The sequence below is a fragment of the Haliaeetus albicilla genome, chromosome 27 (genome assembly GCF_947461875.1).
Source record: "Haliaeetus albicilla chromosome 27, bHalAlb1.1, whole genome shotgun sequence".
NCBI classification, from domain to species: domain Eukaryota; kingdom Metazoa; phylum Chordata; class Aves; order Accipitriformes; family Accipitridae; genus Haliaeetus; species Haliaeetus albicilla.
This window is the reverse complement of record NC_091509.1, coordinates 12,389,349-12,408,511: the sequence shown is the minus strand read 5'-3', so window position 1 is coordinate 12,408,511 and position 19,163 is coordinate 12,389,349. Positions and strand designations below refer to the sequence as shown.

At 40.5% G+C, this 19,163-nt stretch overlaps 1 protein-coding gene across 5 annotated transcripts in view; it reads right to left on the bottom strand.

Annotated features, from left to right (window-relative positions):
* The window catches only part of SFXN1 (sideroflexin 1), a 40,910-nt gene that overhangs the window by 12,148 nt on the left and 9,599 nt on the right, over positions 1-19,163 (bottom strand). For 2 of the 5 annotated variants that reach the window (XR_011322508.1, XM_069773148.1), the window contains exons 1-4: positions 16,558-16,669; positions 15,797-15,899; positions 3,381-3,555; positions 2,572-2,742 (exon numbers count right to left, since the gene is read on the bottom strand). Coding sequence is in view for 4 of the 5 variants with exons in the window: in XM_069773148.1 (XP_069629249.1) it covers positions 2,572-2,742; positions 3,381-3,544 (335 nt within the window). In the remaining variant the exon portion in view is untranslated. Of the gene's footprint in view, positions 1-2,571; positions 2,743-3,380; positions 3,556-14,075; positions 14,097-15,796; positions 15,900-16,557; positions 16,687-19,163 lie in introns of those variants that run through there. The other 3 variants (XM_069773151.1, XM_069773150.1, XM_069773149.1) reach the window with 3 other exon arrangements.

Below are 19,163 nucleotides of genomic sequence, written 5' to 3'. Positions count from 1 at the left end.
TACTGTCTTGATAATGAAAGTACTACTACTTCGAAGAACAGAATTTAAAAGCATTGTAATTAAATAGCAAGGTTCACTTGGGACAAAGATTTGTTGTAATAACAAAAGCATTATAGCAAACCTCGCTATAAAAATCACACCGAGAAATATGAAATGCTCTAATTTCTAGAATACTTTTCCATGGTTATTATGCCTTTACAGTCTGCTAGTTCCCTTTGGAAGCTCCATAAGTGACTGAGCAGTGGATTTTAGGAGACAGGCTTTATCCTCTCAGTCTTCAAAAAGCTAATATGATGCCATTGTTTTAATAAATCCCTGTGACATTAAAACATTTGGTCACATGTAGAACCAGAGTAAAAGACACTTAACTCCAAAATGAAAAATTATTTCCATGAAAATATCTGCATGTTTAAGAAGTACAAGTACAGCATGGAAATTAATCTGGTACACCATGAACCAGATGACCAGTCATCAAAAAAAAAAGAGCTCCAAGGAATCCTCATAAATTATGTCTGTGCCGGTATGCAGATGGCTTAGGAGAAAAAGGTCCTAACTTGTGAGCATGGGTAGCGGGCAGTGAAAAAATGTATTCTGTACAAGTTGCAGCGTCCCCATTTAATAAGCTAATGTGGTCCCTGTTAAACTGCAGGCACAAAAATTTTACAAATGGCTATGCTGATAAGTTACAAAAGCGACAGTCAATTTGTTTCACAATGTATGGGGCTGTCTTGTGGAGGGATGAATGCTTTGCTCTTAATCTAGTAGTTTATCTAAACAACGGGACACACTTATGAAAAAGAAATCCACTAAGGGCCATTAAATAAAACACTACCTTTGGATCAGGAAGTTTCTGATCCACAGATAGTTGGAGGCTAGGAGAGTATACCAGGGGAAAATTGTTTCTTTCTGTACTCATAACACAAACTCTGCCCTCAGTGGAGACACCACTGAAGATTCTGCTCCACCAGAATTTCTGTCAGGGCAACCAGGCCACCAAAAATAACAGTTGCTACTGAAAAGTATTTCCTAATCATTAAAATAACTTTTCATAGGACGTTAAAGCTTTTACTTAATTAAATTATTTAATAACACAGGCAGTAACAGTAACAGGAATGCGGTTCTCATTGGAGGGCTGACATGGAAATTAAGAGTGCTAAAGAAGAAGCAGTAGTTGCACCGATTATTCTGTAACAGGTGGGAAAGCAAAGAGGAGATGCTAGAGTAGAAGGTGTGTGTCTATCATGAGGCTTTGGTTCTGAAAAGGGAAGATATGTTATTTCTTTAAATTGCAAAAAATTGAAAGATTCACGAGATTTGAAAGTATATTCTTAATCCCTCTGGTTTCCAGTATCTGAATGAGATGCCAAAGTAACAGTGATACACTAGCTGGATTTTTTCTGTCACTACTGCTGTTCTTCCTCCTTTCTTCCTGTGCATGTGCAACTCTTTTCCTGACTCATCTTTTCCTGTTTCCTCACTACTGGTGTGTAGGGGATGTTAGGCCTGCTATAAAGTTTAGGCGTGACTCACATTGCCTTACTGCACTCCCAAGAGCCCTCATAGGTAGAACGAGGAATTTGCTTCTTCCAGTGGCCAGCAATAACCAGAACACAGTGATGTGCAGTAAGATGGAAGCTATGCTGCACCGTCTAAGGAATTCTACGCAATCCCGTTTGCACTGCTGAGGGCTTGGTCCAAAGAAACCGATGTCTTCCAGGCTAATAAATCACCTAATCTGGAATCTGAGTGACTACCGATAATGCAAAGAAAAGGTATATAGCTGCTATAGGTACTGTGGATAATAACAGAACATGCATAAAAGAATAAGCAGTTAACAGGAAGTAGTGCTTGTGAATGGGCAGCTGTACTGATGGTTTTGTTTATATTCTGGGCTGTTTTTTAAAATACACACGTATAAGTATATATGCACCATTCAAAATAGCTGTGCCTTTCTGGAGTGTGATTCAAGAATTTGTAAAATCTCAGCATCAAAACCACTATTGTTGTTTCCTCTGAACCTCCCTCCAGTTCATTCTGACAAAGCATTGTGTCACAAAAATATTTCTAACATGGAGTCTACTAACAGATGATACTGGCTTCTGCTGTGGACTTCAGTGTACTGGTGATTCAAGAACTATTGAGGAAATGAAAGGATCAAGCAGGTGCTGGAGAAACTTGATGACTGATGAACCGAAGCATATTGAGTACTCACTTGGCAGATAGAACATCCTACATGCCAGATCTCTAAGGTTAGAAATTCCCAGGTATCTCCTCCTCTGTCTTCCACATAACTCTCCTACACGGATAGGATTTTGGAACATTCAACTTTCCCAGTTTGAGGAAAAGTGGGAAGGTGAAGGAGAGGGGCTAAGGGCTTATCTCACAACTACTTCTAGAGGAAACCATTAATCAGCGAGAGGGAATGCAGAGAGAGAAGAGAAAAGGAAGCAAAATTTTACGTTTTGAAATATTTATTATAAATGTTCTAAAATGCTCTTTTGACAATAACATTGATTTTCACTTATCTAATTCATAGACAAATGTTTTATGTGTTGTATTACCATCACTTACCTATAAAAGGTCATCATACAACCTGTGATAGTCATGTTCATGGGTACCTGAGCTGACATTCGGCCAATCAAGACCATCTTTTCACCAGTGTCTGGATGAAAGGCTGAATCATAGATATATTTTGCTCTCCACAAGTTATCTTCTGTCAAGCCAGGTGCCACGATACCTTGTCTTGGGACAAGTCAAAAACCAAAACAAGACAACAGAAAAAAGCACAACTGTTATAAAATGCTACAACCTCCAGTGACAAATGTGGCATGAGAGGACTTTGGGATGTTCATACTAAGTTAATCTAGTCTCATAGTTAGCTTGCAGATCTTCAGCTTTTAAATGGACTGGTAAAATAAAAAAAATCAAAACTCCCAGCAGTGGTTATGTTGGCTGAGTCAATATATCCAGCACCAAATGTCCATTTAATCAAACCTGTACTGGATTTTAGAGCTAAAATGTGGAGCTAAAATCTCTAGAGTCGTTAGTGTGAAACTTTGAAAATTTACTTTGCAAGTATTTAAGAAACTACTTGCTCCAAACAATATAGAACATAAGAAGTTTTAAACTCTGTTCTCATATTAACTGTTTTCAAAATTTGACACTTCTGTATTTCAGAATACTTAATAGGGGTTCTCAGATGACGTAATTTCCCCATTCACTAGCAAATCTGTTTAAAAAAAAAAGTGTTTCAAGCTCTGAAGTAAGAAGAAAGAGTGGTGCAATGAATGGTGTTTTAAATATTTCCTTTTAAATATATAACCATGTACTTGTCATTGACTGGACTTTTTTGGGACAGCAGTAGGTGATCAATGCCATACCTGTAGTCATGAACAATTTTTCTTGCATTTTCCAGTTGGGCATCAGATAACAGAATATTCCGGGGGTCTGTTACAGTAAAGAAGTGACTGGCTCGCCCAACAAAAGTGCTTTGATCCCATCGGGGCTCCTTGATATTAATATTTAATGGTATATCTGCTGACATCTTCAAAAACTCTGTGAAGAAAACATGAAATTTACAATTTGGAATTCCACTTATTTCATAATGTATCTATAACCTACAAGATGAAAAGAGGTTATGCTTAGGGTAAAAACAACAGAAAACAAACACCAAACAACTTGCAAAACTGAGGCTTAAAGGCGCAAGTATATATCCAAAAAGCAGATGATGTCAGATATCACCATGGGTTTTAATGAGGCTGGTATTGACAGAAGTAGAAAAGCAAGAACTTAGTTATGTTTCTGTGCCTGTTTCCCCAAGACATTTATACATTACATCTTTGTAAGAGTACAAGTATCTGATTATGAGGTAGAGGTACATCATATACAAGTGCAAATATCTGATGATGAGGGAGATGCAAAGGAAGTATAGAAATTTATTAATAAATAGCTGTACTAAAATACAATATACTAATCAGATGTGTCCTTTATTTCAATGATGAATTAGCGTTTGCTGAGTATATTGTCTTGAAGGGAAGGAGAAATTAAATATTTCAAGAGGTGCCTGAAGAGCTGCTATAAAGTGCAGTGACAGAAAAAATACTTAATAAAATTCACTTAACTTCTCTGGCATAGCAATACAAAACAAAAATTAGAAACACAAACCCAACAATTTCTTGTAATAAATGTTGTTTCTCTAAATCCATGTTTTAACAAAACAAAGATTATGTAATGCAACAATTTGCCACATTATGAACACATGACCAGATCTCCTAATGATACTTCAAAGATGGTTAAAGAACTACAATGAAGGGCACTGAACTAACATAGTTGTGCATTTATGGGGCCTAAAGCCCAGAAAATTAAAAATTACTTCAGGATGACTAAGTTTACTTCAACATCTAATGAAGGAAGGACAGTCCCTGCATAGCAGAAGCTATATGAACTTTAACTTTCTTAAGAGACATTTCTGCAGTTAAAAAAAAAGCCATCTTCCAAATAATGCTTGTAATTCAAATGGCTGAAGTAAATTGGACCTATAAAAATACAGATGACATCACATAGCATTTTATCTGTTTTAAGAGCAAAAACTGTCAACATTATTAGGACAACTGATACGTATGGTATAAGCTGCCACTGAAGAGTATTTTCATCTTAACTAAAGAACACCATGAAGTTGTCTGAGACATTTTGGTTAATCTGATGAAACTTACATGATGTAGAACTGAAAAAAAATCACAAAAAGAAAGTAACTAATCTTGTAAAGTGTCTCCATCATAAAAAATATGAACTTCATGGGAAAAAAGGAAAGACTATTCATGATATCTGAAGAAGCTATTGTCCATCTCTTAAATGTAATTATGATCCTTCTCTTCTACCTCAAGTGGAAAAACTTGGAAGTCGTTGGAAAAGTAAACTTCTACAGAAATAAAGGCTTAAGTCTCCTCATCTGTCATAGCCAGCCCTAAATTGGCAGCTTTAAGCAACAGGAAGGAGGAGGAAACTTAACAAATATTTAGAAGACACTATAGAGCAGCATTTCTAGCTGCACCCACCCTCCAGCCCCCCCCCAAATCTGTTCTTGAAAGTGAGCTAAATCGGCTTGTAGTCGTACAAGAAGGAGATTATCCATCTTTGTAACATCTCTTGCAGGAACCATAAAATCAACCTTTTAAGCAGTTGAGGACTGTGTAAAAATTATTCTGCCTTGAACCACTTACCAGTTAGAATTGCTCTTAGAGGGGGAATTATTCAGGGAAAAGACTGTCTTCCCTGCATTTACCCAGACTTAGCATTTTTATGCTTATGTAATAGCAAAAGTATGACTCTTATTTAGGACTTCTGTGGTTATTATTGCTGTGATTTGATAACAATGAAAACCTAGTGGCCCCATACTATTTTATGGTGCACCGTACAAACATTATGGGAAATATTTGATTTTCTGATATATCATCTGCCAGGAAGAACCGCCAATGACATTCAGATTGCTCAAATTATTTCCAATGTTACACATGCTCATGAAGTCAATAGAAACCGTGTATGCATAAACACGATGGCACTGAGCACCAGACACGATTGTAAAGCTGTAAAGATAAGGTTGCAAAAATGCAGAATAACTGCATTATACATGAAGATATGCAATGTTTAAAGATTTGGCAAGTACATTCTATTCAGCACTGCTGAATATTTGAGGCACATGTGGTAATGAAGAAAGCAAAGTAGCCTACTGCTAGTACACCAAACTTTGAGAACCCAGAATGGATTAAATAAATAATAATGAAGGGTTGGCCTTCACAATCACAGCATGATTAACAGCTGAATGATGAAAATGTCGTATCTCAGCTAGTATTACTAAATAAGTTTGTTAAAAATTTATAAGAAAATTGTAATTTAGTGCCACTCAACATAAACATCCTTCCTTTTGTACGTTTACTGGTAATTAAAGTTTCTTTAAGTTAAGTAATCAGGTTCCATTAAAAACCCAAGGAGTTTGTTTTCATCAAATGAAAAAAAAACAACCCAAAGCATTTAGCATGTTTATGTACTATTTTTATGTTTAGTTTGTATTATTTATGATAGAATAGTGAGAAAAAGAAGCATTAAATAAGATCTCTGCTTTCCACCAGATGCAAGCTCTTCCTTGAACAAATAATCTCCAATTCTCTAGAACAGATCTTATTATTGAATTTTAGACAAGCTAAATCAATTTGGCTAAAATCACACAAAGATTATAACTACACAGGTATTTCTGTGTCTTGCTCACTAAATTTTCCTGATATCAGGAGAAACTCAGAGCTGTACTGGCAAAGCAGAGATGTTTGCCTTTGGAGTGTAGGCAGCAATTGTGTAACACCAAGCTGTGTTTCTACAGATATTGCTGAATTCTGGATAATCGTGAACTGACAGCACAGGCTGCAGGTAGGACACCAGTAGGATTGCTTTTGGTTTTTCCTGATAAACTGTATTAAGAGCTTAAGTGCTCAATTAATCCTTTCCAGACAAGTTTAAAATTCCCAGTTTCTGCTCAAAGTCATCATGTGCAAGGTTGTTTCAAAGACTCCCAAATCAGTATAAGCTCTCACAGCTTTTATTGCAGTAATTAACACCCCCCAGCTATTCAACAAAAGCATAAATAATTCTGAATGCTAGGATAAAGGAAAATATACTGAAGTATCCCCAGAAAATGGTACTGTTAAAAACATGTGATCACCTGAAACCACAAGGCCAGGGTTTTCTATACCACTCTGCATCCAATTCAGTGCTCTTTCTGTATTAATATGTGAAACCAGAACAAATGATGAAATAAAGTCCGTTTCTAGTAATAAAAATTAAGACCTTTTTATAACCAGCACTGACCTTACTGAGTACTGAGCATACAGAACTGGATTTACCCCTTTCTCAAGAGTTAAAAACCTCTGTTCACTTGGCACTGACCCCAACCAGCAGCTCTGAACACCTGGATACAATGAAGACTCCCATAGTGCAGTGTCTTCTTTCCCCTCAGGTGTATACTACACGGAATATGAGCTATTTGCTGTAGTAAGTAATTACATAATTTTAGTTTACTACATTAAAATGGTACTGTGAGGTGCAATAGAAGAATACGCTGATTGTATTTGGTGAGCATTATGAATATTTAAAAGCTATTCACTCTATAGTGTTTTACCTGTTAAGGAGGTGATCCACTACTGCATAGAAATAACTGCTAAATGTGTGTTTCAATGACTAAAATGAACATTGCTAAATTTATTTAATATTATTAGATCCAACCTACTGAATACACTTTCTTGCTCTTTCACTATATCATTTTTCCCCAGTGGCCTTCAGTTTTTCTTTGGTACAAGAGACCTCAAGAAAAACATATTGTTCCAAAGACCTGTTCATGTATTAAAATTTGCAGTCATTAACTCAAATAAGTAAGCATAAAGCAAGTACACAAGGAGCATCAGCACTGCTGCTCCAACGTACAGTAAATATAGTCGTGATTCAACTACCCTCAGATCTTACAGTTTCACCATCAAGTTAGGGAAGGTCCTAAAGCTTCCCAGGATATTAGCAGGTTAATAAACGTGGTACAGTACAGGAAACTAACCTTTTCACCCTCCTTCCACTCCCATTTCCCTCACTGTTAAGTTCATTATTGTACGGGAGCTTTTATTAAGGTCTTTACTATATGCTGAGACAGAATTTCCCTACAGTGAAACAATAAATCTTACAAACTTCAAGAAAATAAGGCGCCGTAGCAATATATCATTTACTAAGCTAACCTTGAAGCATGAAAGCATTTGTATCAGAATTATAAATGACATTACCAGTAAATCGGTGTTACCAGCTTTTCAGCACCGTTGAGGAGCATTGTTCTCCACACACAGGTAAAAGAAGCACGACAATTAAATAACATAACTTGGCTCAAGATTACAGGTCAAGTCACAAATGACAGCAGAACCTAGACCTCCTGACCTGTGCTCTAAGTACTGCTGATACGGCAAGACACAAGTTATTATTTCACAAAGTAATGACGAGAGATGGAAAGGCGCTGGGTAAGAAGCAGAGAATTCATCCCTCACTTCCAGTCCAGTTGAATATTCTTGTCTTTTTATTCCACATTTCTGTTTGCTATAAGTACTTCCACAGTTATGAAACAGTTTAAAACATCACAATGCGGAGACATCTGTGGATAAATAGGATTATTTTTACGTGATACATTTCTCACTAGGCATCTCACAGAATGAACACAGATCATGGAAATGAAAAAATACTCAGGACAGATTTGTTGAACAGAGTTCTTGTGCAGAGTGTCTGAATAGGAGATGCTCCTTAGGTTTCTTTTCCGTTTCTGAGTACTATAACATTAAAGACACCCTCCCGTGAACAGTGCTATATTGTGAAAAAACAGACTATCTTCTGGTCTAAAATGGTAACTGCTGGTTTTGCAAAGCAGTACCCTATGAAGGCAGGGTGAACTCATTTATTCAAAAATTCTTCTCTACTAAAAAAAAATAAGTAAAAAAATCTGTGCATTAGGGCTAGTAAGTCATTCTATGAATGCTTCCCTATGGTATATTATTTGTAGGAAAGCCCAAGTTTAAATATTTTTATAATTAAATTATCAGTTTCATTAAGAAAGATTAAAAACTTCTCAGGATTGCTTATGTTAATCTGTTTAAAGCTATCTAATGAACGCTTAATAAAGCTGTCCACAAATACAAGCTCTTTTCTTGCTTTTCACTCTGATTAGCATATATACTACTGGGTTGCCTGTGAATTGTTTTTACATACTTATGATACCTCTGTCCACAAAAACAAGTCCTTTAGTAATAAGAAATCTAAACAATAGGATCTGCCTTCACTGCAGATGGTTCATGGTTCAAGTCAGGATTGTTTCACTCCATTTCATTTAGCCTACCCCAGTGAAGATGGATCTACAGAAAACAGAAGACTTACCACTTTCATGTCCTATCTTTATCCCCTCCCCACTTGGTCTACTCTGTGTCCACTCTGATGCTCCTTGAACCATGTGTGCTGATATAACTTACTACCCTAGCAGAAAACCAATGCAGCAGAAAGAAGAGAGAGGCCTGGATTAGTATGTTAACCGGCACAGTAGAAGGTCTGGGAGCATGAAAGGTCTGGGAGCATCAAAGGTCTGCACTCCCATGCTCCTTCAACAGACTAACCAGTGACCACCTTGGGTTACCATTTTGCTCAAGTTCAGGATCTGCAGATGCAGGAGGAGCCACGTGTAATGCAAATCTTGAAGCCTAGCCTTAAATCTGCAGGGAAGACAAGGAACAAGAAACATAGGGCATAGATAATTTTAAACATTTGGGCTTGCCAGAGTCAAGAGATTGAAAGTCTACACTACAGATCAAGAAAATGGGTACAAGAGAGACCTAACTTGCTGTAAACTGGGAAAACTCCCAGTCCTTGCGTGTCTACACAGCCAAAAAAAGGTATGATGGTAGAAAGAGCTAACATGATCTAAGTGGTAGTGGTAAGAGAGTAGCCAGGGTGGCCGTAACACATGCTAGCAGAGTAAAAGCACACCAAAGACAACACACAACCACTCTGGTTGCCAGCACAAGGTAAAACTCCTGTTTCCATGCCTTTCTCACTGCTGTTACTTATGCTAGCCAGACTAAGCTAGCAGAAGCATGTCAGCACATGCTTTGGTCTCTCTTTCTCCTTGTAAATCTACCAAAAAAGGGTTAGTGCTGTAGCAGCAAAAAGCAACCTAGTAGGAAAATGGAAAACATACACTAATGGAGGACCCTTGGCATGTGCTACAACAAAAGATCATGCTTCAAATCACTGTGTCTGTTTAGAAAGATAGCAACAGAAAATATTGACTTTAATATTACTAATCTTAATAATGAATAGTATATAGCCTCCAACCCTGCATAGGATGGTGGGGGATGGGACAGGTGTCCACCCTGCAAAAGATTAGATCTCATGCAAAAAGGGATTAAAAATCTAGGTGACAGCTACTTAAGTATACAAAAACATTTTCTTCAAAATGATGCAATGGACGTAATTGACCTGCACTTTAAGAATATACATAGGAACAATGCTGTTCTAAATAAGTTTAAAATAAAAATCATAAAGACTGTGGGCAGGGACAGACCACCAATGCCCACAGAGAAGGAACAGATGTCATGCATACAAGGCAGTGTAAGAAGTTCAGACACTGGAATAATACAATTCGGAGACACATAAAACTTGCATTGAAGTAAAAAAGGTTGCTGAGTTTGCCAGTCTCGGGACTCTGAGTCATAGATCTGTTAACAATGGTGCCTGTCTAAAAGAACCAGTGAATTTCTGTATAAAAGCCCCACCTCTTATATTAAAGAGATGCTACTCATGACTTATCAGCCCCTATTAGTAAATGCTGAAAAGGGAACTAAGTCCCATAATGCAAAAACATAAGTCAATAAAATGCCTATGTACTTTGAAGGGATCCTCTTATAAAACAAAATGTCCAACTATAAAGTAAAAATGGTGACTGTGCACAAAAATGGTTTCATCAATATATCATCCAACAGCCATGCAGTCATCATCATAAACTGTATGTTTTTTTTTAAATTTTATTTTTTTATTTAAACAGTGAGACTGTAAAACTGCAAGAAATAGGTACAATACCCTCAGTTTAAGTTGCTGCAACAGTATTTTACCTAGCTGTCACCTTAATTTTCAGATACAATTTTAGAGGGGTGCTGCTGTTGGCATAATTGATTCAGGTACTCAATAACAAGAGCACTGTAATAAAACTATTTAAGATTTAATTATTATTTTGACTACAATGCTTTGTCAAGGGTGTAACTCCACTACCTTCAGTGATATAATTCTCCATATACATTAAGTGTGCCCAAGATTTAAGTTCTCATTATCCATATATCCATAACAGAATTATGTAAAGCAAAAATAAAGGACATTTGGGTTAAATCAAATTAAAATAAATCCATCTGAACCCTGAGATAAGTAGAAAGTTTGCAAAGGGACTGGAAAGTAAATGCACAAATCCTCTACAGCAAAGATAAAAATGTTTGCTGTGTTACAGTCAAATAATGAAGGCAAACTTCAACAACTACCTAACACTTAACTGCCTATATATAAGCATCTGAATTTATTGTTCCTACACCTGTTGCTATTCAATAAGTACCAACAGAGGGGAGACCACCTGTAAAATAGGACAAAACTGTGAATCAACAGTGCCTTAAATTTTAAGGTGGAAAGGTAAGCAGCAAAATTACCCAATCTGATCTTGAAACAACTCTCTTCCTCAAACAACTCCATCAACAGAGGATTTGGGAAACAACATTAATTTTACAAACATATAAGTTACTGTAATAATCCATAATGAAATGTCACTTTGAGGTCATGTTCACACTGGAGGATGAGCAGTACTGGAAAGGATAAAAGACAACATCATATAACGCAGTCAAACAGTTAACATCTATCATGGAAAACATGCAGTAAGGAAGGAAATAATACATATTTTTGGTGTTTCAAACAACAGATCAGTTAGGTATTTAATAGAACCCTTGTACCTGCACACCCTGAGGCTGGTAATAGTCCACACTAGTAAATTAAAACAGTAGTAAAGAACGGACTATGCTCTCTGGCACATTCATATTATTAAACCCTTTCAGTTTCCAAACTAGGGCAGCTGTATCTAAACTGCCCATGGAGAACGGCAGCTAAATCCTCTCTTGTGCTGCTGGATTGTCTGGGTGAGCATCAGCTGTCCTGGGCAAAACCGCTCCATGTTGCGCTCCAGCAAGTTAACAATACAGGGGACAGCGTTCCCATGACCAGGAACATTTTTGGGGACTATTTAGCTCCCCAGCACTGACAGAGAGGTTTGATTATCCATGTGTTTCACACTGCGGCTCTTCCTATGTACCAAGGCATATTTTCAGAATCATAACTACGATCGTGTCTTCATAAAGTTTTTTATAAACATATGACTGTCAAGCTAAAGAAATGGCCATGGCTTGCCATGCACTTGGCACCAAAAGTTGAGCTGAGAATGTGGTTCTGTAGACTGGAGGCAATTAGATGTGGTGATATGGATGGCAGATCACAGAGAGGACACTGCTGTGTGAACTGCGCTTCCCAAGTGCTTTAAAGCAAATTTCACTGCCAGCCTCTCCTCTACCACTCTCTCTCCAAATATCCCTGCTGCTGCCTCCTCATCTTTCTCCCCAACGCTCTCCCAGCTCTAGCAATCAGAAAATAAAAACAAACTAATAAGCACAGTAGGACTCACTGATGGCTAAAACTAAGGTCTTTGTTTATCTGAAGAGAAACTCTCAACTCTGTATTTTTAATAACCTCCTACAAAAATCTTTATTTTAAATCAGTAATTCTTTGATTATCTTTTTCATCTTGTACTTTCAATCAGAAAGTGACACTGAACTGAGCTGGAAGCCCCAGTACCGAGCACACCCAAACTTCTTGCCCTCTCTGATCAGATGGAATCATCTGCGAGTTCATGGTCTAAAGTTTAATACTAACATTAATTAAAGGGAAAAAGAGGGCTTAAGAATAAGTGAGAATGGCCTCTCTTAAAAAATAATTACATAAAACCTAGCACAAAGTCTGATCAACAGTTTTAGTACAAAGGCTACATTTAGATTTGCCACAGAACCAGCAGTAGTAGAAGACTTTAAACCTTGTTTAAAGGTTAACAACAGCAGTTGCAGCAATTCTACAAAATGCACATTCAGGAGTTGTCAGGAGTTCAACTCTCCGCTGTTCCTTTTCAAAGTTCACATTTTAAACATCACATTGAAGGTCACATAATCACTTTTCAAAGCAAAGCAATAGCCAAAAGAGTAGCAATGACTATTTAATTTATTTCAGACAGTAACATAACACTCAGTTTTGAACAACCCAGACATTTGATCCTTTGTTTTAAACCCTGCTGCACGACTGAATAATCCAGATGGGCACATAATCTGGGAAATTCTGGGCAATTTAAACTCATGCAGCAGTGCACCAATGATGAAAAGCAGCTTTGCTACCTTCCTTGGAAACATTTGTATCTTCTTATGTGACTGACACCTTGTATTTTAATCCAAGTCTTGAAAAAATCCACTTCACAATTAAGAAACTTTGTTAGGTATATCATTAATTTTTCCAGTATCTAAGCTAAAATTGGGAATAGAGCGACAGAAAAAGAAATGTCTTGATGGTATAACTGTGAACCTAATTCTCCATGTCTGATCTAAATACACATTTTTAAAGCAACAGTCACTGTTCTGAGTCAAGAAGCATCTCTAATGGCAAGATGTCCATTCCTTGAGAGATGCAGACAGCTTAGGTTTCTAGGAGCGCAGTATTGTCAGAGACACTATTTGTGAGAGAAACTTGCCTGAGAACTACCCCAGAAGCAGGCTTTCCTCAACAGATACAAATGCCTGAATTCTCGTGAGTGAGGATCCTTCAGCAAATGTCCTTAGATTGGGTACCAGACAGGGTACTGCTTCACTCTCTATACAGAACTTTCTGTTGCTGTTTGCTTTTATGGGGGCTGGAGTCCAGATCATAGCCTCCTGCACCTTCCCCTGTGGAAATGGACTCTATTAATGAGAGCAGCCTTTAACCTCTCTTGCATGCAATTTCAGAAAGTCAGCAAAAACTGAGCTGGGGGAGAGAGAAGTCTAAAGAGAAGTCTACGTCCAAAGGCAGTGCAGACATAATTGTGATAATGATCATTGTGAGATCTCACTTCTTAGTGCCCAACTCCCAAACTGCAACCTGCAACCCTCTGTTAAAAAGCATGGGACACGCTGGGTTCTCTAGCTTAAAAGAGAATTCAAACCAGCCTGCATACAGGAGGGCAAGTGAGTAACCTAGCCAACGCAAATGCTAAAAGAAAGGTCTAACTTGTACGGTGTCTTTTACCAGGACTAAGACTCCTAACTTCAGGTGATGTAAAGGCACTCAGGTCAGATCATGATTCACAAAATCTCCTAGAAGCAACTAAGAGTTCCTTTTTTGAAAAATGAGAGTGAGGCTTTTCCCTGAAAACCCAGTAACAATAGAAGGTAACAGCAGTACCTCTTTCTTACCAGAATCCTAAAGAATAGGAATAGTTCAAAAGCTAGAGCCAGGTGCTGCTGAAAACGTTTCATGTGCAGATTCACTGGGAGAGAAAAAAAAAGATTTGACACACTTAGGCCCCTAGATCTCCATTCTTCAAAGCAGTCCCCTAACAGCCTGCTGTCCAGCTGTCAATGCCCTGTTCTGGGAAATGAGAGATGTAGGCTGGAAAATCTTGAGGTTGAGAAAAGTACCTGCTGCTATAAAATGGGGAGAAGAACAGCTTCTCTTCTTCCTCTGACATGTTTATAAACCAAAGTGCCCATGGACACACGTCTATTTTTGCAGAGCTGAGTTCTTTTGAAGCATTTCCCATGCTGCTTTGATAGAGAAATACTTAGGGATCCTGTTAGGCCTCTTTATTCCTCAAATACACACCAGCCCTTTTTGGGGCTCCTTTGCCTGAACAAACTCAGAGTTTTCTTTTCCACAAGCAGTGTCCCTCACAACAGCTGCTATGTTGGCTTAGAAGAAAAGACAGGAAATTAATTACCCTCTGATTAGTAAAAGGTGACCTATTCTACTTTAAAACTACAACACATTGGCAAAGCAGCAGCGGAAAAGCAAACCCAGCTACTACCCATATTTTAATTGCTCTGGCAAAGAAAAGAATACAATGCGTTCTCCAGGGACGTCAGCGTCAATCATGGCAGTATAATTAGTTCAGATAAGAAGCACTAATAGATTTTTAGGGGAAGAAAGCATTTTTGTGTGATGGCAAAAGAGCACATGTCAGACTTACTGGGGTCATTAAGCAACGGTATTCCTCTATTTGCACTATGTTTGCTACCACAGTTTGAAAGAAGCAGCACAGCTAATGACTGGGAGAAGTATGATGCAATGTACTTACACCAAATGTTAACAAAGCCACTTGCCAAGTTTTCCTTCCCCAAAGCAGCTTCTATCAGTAAATATCTATCTAAATCACAAGGAAAAACAGCTTTGTCTGCACTATGATTTTTCCTACTGAAATCATAAAAACAAATTGAACACTGGAGAAGGCAAATCGTGGCAACACTACAAGATACTTCTTTTTTTTTTTTTGCTTATAAATGTACGTCCTGCTTGTAGCCTAGCAACAAAAGCAGCAGTCTGTGTTAAATGGATAGAGCCTGCTGCTGGGGCTCTCTCCTCAAAACAGCAGCCATCTTTGGTATGTAACTTGATGAGAGATTTCATCATTCTGCATTAAAACTACCTCCAGATGTTAGAGGTTGCCACAGCCAGCTCAGTGGTGTTGGCTTTCGATTTGCCACCTCTTCTCCCATCGCATGAGGTATATCACAGAGACATGTCACTTGTTCACTTCATCTCTTCATCAAGAAAAATAAAGCTTCTTTGCTAAAAAGGGTTAGTGCAAGCTCTTATTTTTTTTTCAGTCCTGATTGCTGCAAGCTTGTCTCTGCTTCTTATTTTTGACCCCCCCCCTCCCGGCAAACTGAAGTAGGATTATCTGACTCTACCCAGGCGTGTTCATGGTCCTTTTCTATAGTTTTTCACTACTTCATGTATCTTTTTCTGATAGGATCCATACAGGTGATTTTTTAATTGGACATCAGTAAAGCCAGTCTTCATCCCCTCCTTCCTGCTCTCCCAATACCCATTATAATCACAATAAATTCAATAATTTAAAACAAATAAATCAATAGTCATAATTAAACCTCCTGCTTCTGGCTACCAGGTGCCTGACCTCCAAGTTATTTGGCGTGCTCCTCCCCTGGAAAGGACGATCCCCCAGCAGGGAGGCTTGTTTGCTGCAGGCCCGGGGATCTGTGCCGCTGCCACGCACCACCCTGCGACAGACAGCCCACGCTCAGGGGACAGAGATTTTGGGAGCGGGTGGGGAAGCGTTATGTGTGCAGGGAGGAGGCAGGAGGGGAGGGCTGTGGCAGCCCCGGACCAGCTGTCTGCCACTGCGAGTGTCCAGCCAGCACCTCCCCAGGAGAGGGGTGACCCGCTGGGACACCGGCTCTGCTCCCACAGAGGGGAGGGGGCGACACGCGGGGCTGGGACACTGTGGAGGGGATGGGGTGACACATAGAGCTGGAACCCTGTGGAGGGGCTGGGGTGACACACGGGGCTGGGCCCCTGTGGAGGGGTTGGGGTGACGCACGGGGCTGGGGTGACACATGGAGCTGGGACCCTGTGCAGGGGACAGGGGTGACAAGCGGATCGGGGCCTCTGCAGGCGTGACAGAAGTGACAGATGGGTCCGGCCCCCTGTGGAGGGGACGGGGGTGACGTGCGGGGCCGGGCCTGTGGGGGAAGGACAGGGGTGACCCGCGGGGCCGGGCCCCTGTGGGGGGGACGGGGGTGACGCTCGGGGCCGGGCCCCTGCGGAGGGCACCGCTATGGCGCTGGGGGTGACACCGGCGCGGGCTCCCCAGCCGGCGGCCCAGCCCCACGGGGACCCCGAGCCGCGGGGACGCCCCTGCCCGGCGCCGGTACTCACCGCGGCCGCCGCACGCTGCCGGCTCGGCTCCGCGCCGCCCCTCGCCCCGCTGCCCGGAAGAGGCTCGCTCGGCGCGGCGGGCGAGGGGGCCGAGGGAGGCGGTCGGGCCGCCCCGCTCCGCTTCGCTCCGCCCCGGCGGGGCCGGGCCGGCCAGGGCCGGGCCGGGCCGGGCCGGGCGGGCGGGCGGCCGGCCAGCCGTGGTGGTGGTGGTCGAGCTGGAGCCGGCCCGGGTCCGCCCGCTCGACCTCCCCTCTCCCTCCGCCCGCTCCCCTGAAGTCCCGAAGACTCCCGGGGGGATCGGGCGGCCCGCAGGAGCCCGGGCTGCCGGGGCTGGGCGGCTCCTCCCGCGCCCCCGGGAGCGGCGGTGCCCCCGCTCGGCGCCCTTCGCGTTGCGGAGGCAGCTCAGGCCCTGACATTACTTCTGTCGTGAACGAAAGAAAAGCCGTCGGGAGAATTACCAGGAGCGTTACCGGCCGGCTCCGTGGCAGGACGGGGATGCTGGGGCTGGGGCCGGAGGGGCCGGCTCGTCAGTCCGCAGAGAGAGCAGCTTCGGGAGCAAGACAGCCGGTGGGCCGGGGCGGCTGGGACAGCAGAGATGGGTTTCTGCTGGCTTTCTCGTTTTCATCGCTCCTGCTTTTGCAGAAAGCAGCCAGCGGCGGGGAAATGTTCGTAGGAAACCACGGTGACAGAACCCTTAGAAAAATAATTCGCTCCTGGGTCCTAATCCCAAAAAGGAATAAAAAATAATAAAGCAATGCATTCCTATGAAATCCGTTCCAGCTGATGAGAACTTTCTTAAGAGTGTCAAATAAACGTGGGTCTTTGATTTCGTTGGAAGGCCGAGGATGGATTTCAGAGCATTTATTTCCTTTTAGTAATTATGGTCAAGCCACATTTTATATTTATAGCATCCGATAGCTTCTCTGAGATTAGATGTGCAATCATTTGAGATTTAATAAAAATAGTAGGGATACACAATTACATTGCTTCTATTCTTTCTCCAGCTCAGCTTCCTCATGAACACGGTGATAGACGCACAAACTGGATTCCTAACACACGTTTCAAGAATTAGCACGTTAATGCTTAAGTCTGATAGTGTTGTAAGTCAGCAGCACATGAGCTGGTCTTACCCCATAACTGATGTTGGGGATCTGGGAATGGGGGAAAATGTGTTCAGTTACAGCAGTACTGCATCCCATTCACAGCCTGCAAACAGTGCTAGTTCACCTCTTTTGTGGATCAGAAAAACATACCAACACACAAAGGCCGATTGCAACTACAGTCTATAACGCAGCCCAGCTCCTCTAAAGTCTTCTGTTAAAATTCCCTTTGTAACAATGCTGCTCTGTCCATAGGTCTCACCCCTGAAGGGGTTGCAGCTGTGCATCTGCAGCAATCCTACTCTTAACATTTTGAATACAGGGCTGGCAAGCTCTGACCTCCCTGTCACTCTTTGTTGCAGCATGCTAAATGGGAATTTTATATTAAAAAGCCAGAACTCTCCCCAGGTATTAAATGTTTGTGGAGATATACTTATTGGTGAAACTTTTGCTGTTAAAACTCAACTTCTGTGAAAAATTGGATTTTTTTCTTTTTTTTTTTTTTAATAAAAATACAACTGTGTAGGCTGGAGTTTGTTTTCAGCTTTTAACTAGCCTACTCAGTTTATGATTTTCAATAAAAAGCTAAGATTCAACTTTCATTCTGACACAGAAACATCAAATCTCAGATGTCCACCTATCTGTTTACCCCATGGCTCCACAACTTAGGTCTTACACACATATATATATATGACAGTTGCAGGTGCAAATATACCAGGTGAGATTCCATCATGAAAAAGTAAAAACTTGTACTGCGTTTTTCTTGCACAACAAAATTTGTTCACAATTTATGTACTTTACTGCTAGTGTCTTCAGTTCTTTTTAATCTTGTCAGGAAGATCCCAGTCTCCATGACCACTGACAGATCCAACACTGAATACATCTTTGATGTATCTGGCCCTAACACTTATTGCTAAAAACGTTGCAATGACAGAGCAGGAAAGACATCTCATTCAGAAGCTGGATGTCATGCATTGAAATAAATTAGTTGGTGGTGGGTATAACTGGTAGTGTGGTATATGGTTTTACATTCTGAGGACTGATGTCTTCTGTCTCTAATAATTTTCCTATATACCAAAGATACTAACTTGTTTTTCTGCTTTAAAACCACACATGGTCTTTTCTGCACATCACAATAGAAACTCTGCTTGCAGATTCTTTAATGTAAATATATTAATACCTAAATTCTTTCTCTGAGTCGCTACATGGAAACCTACATTCATTCCTTGAGTTAATCATTTCCTCTATACTCTGCAGGTGGTTTTGAACAGCTACATAACTTTTTCATTAGACTAGTCATTTCTCCCATTGCTGAGAAACAAATCTGTTTTTTTTTGCCATGAATTCCGAAAAGTCTTGAAATGGCTCTGACCAACCAACAACAATTGCTCATGAGCCACAGAACTGGAAGGCAAATGGGCAAATATGGGTAGTCACAAAGAATATCTTACCTCTGGCTACATGCGTTTCTTAGTCTGTGCTAATTTTTATGCTAAAATGTTTTTG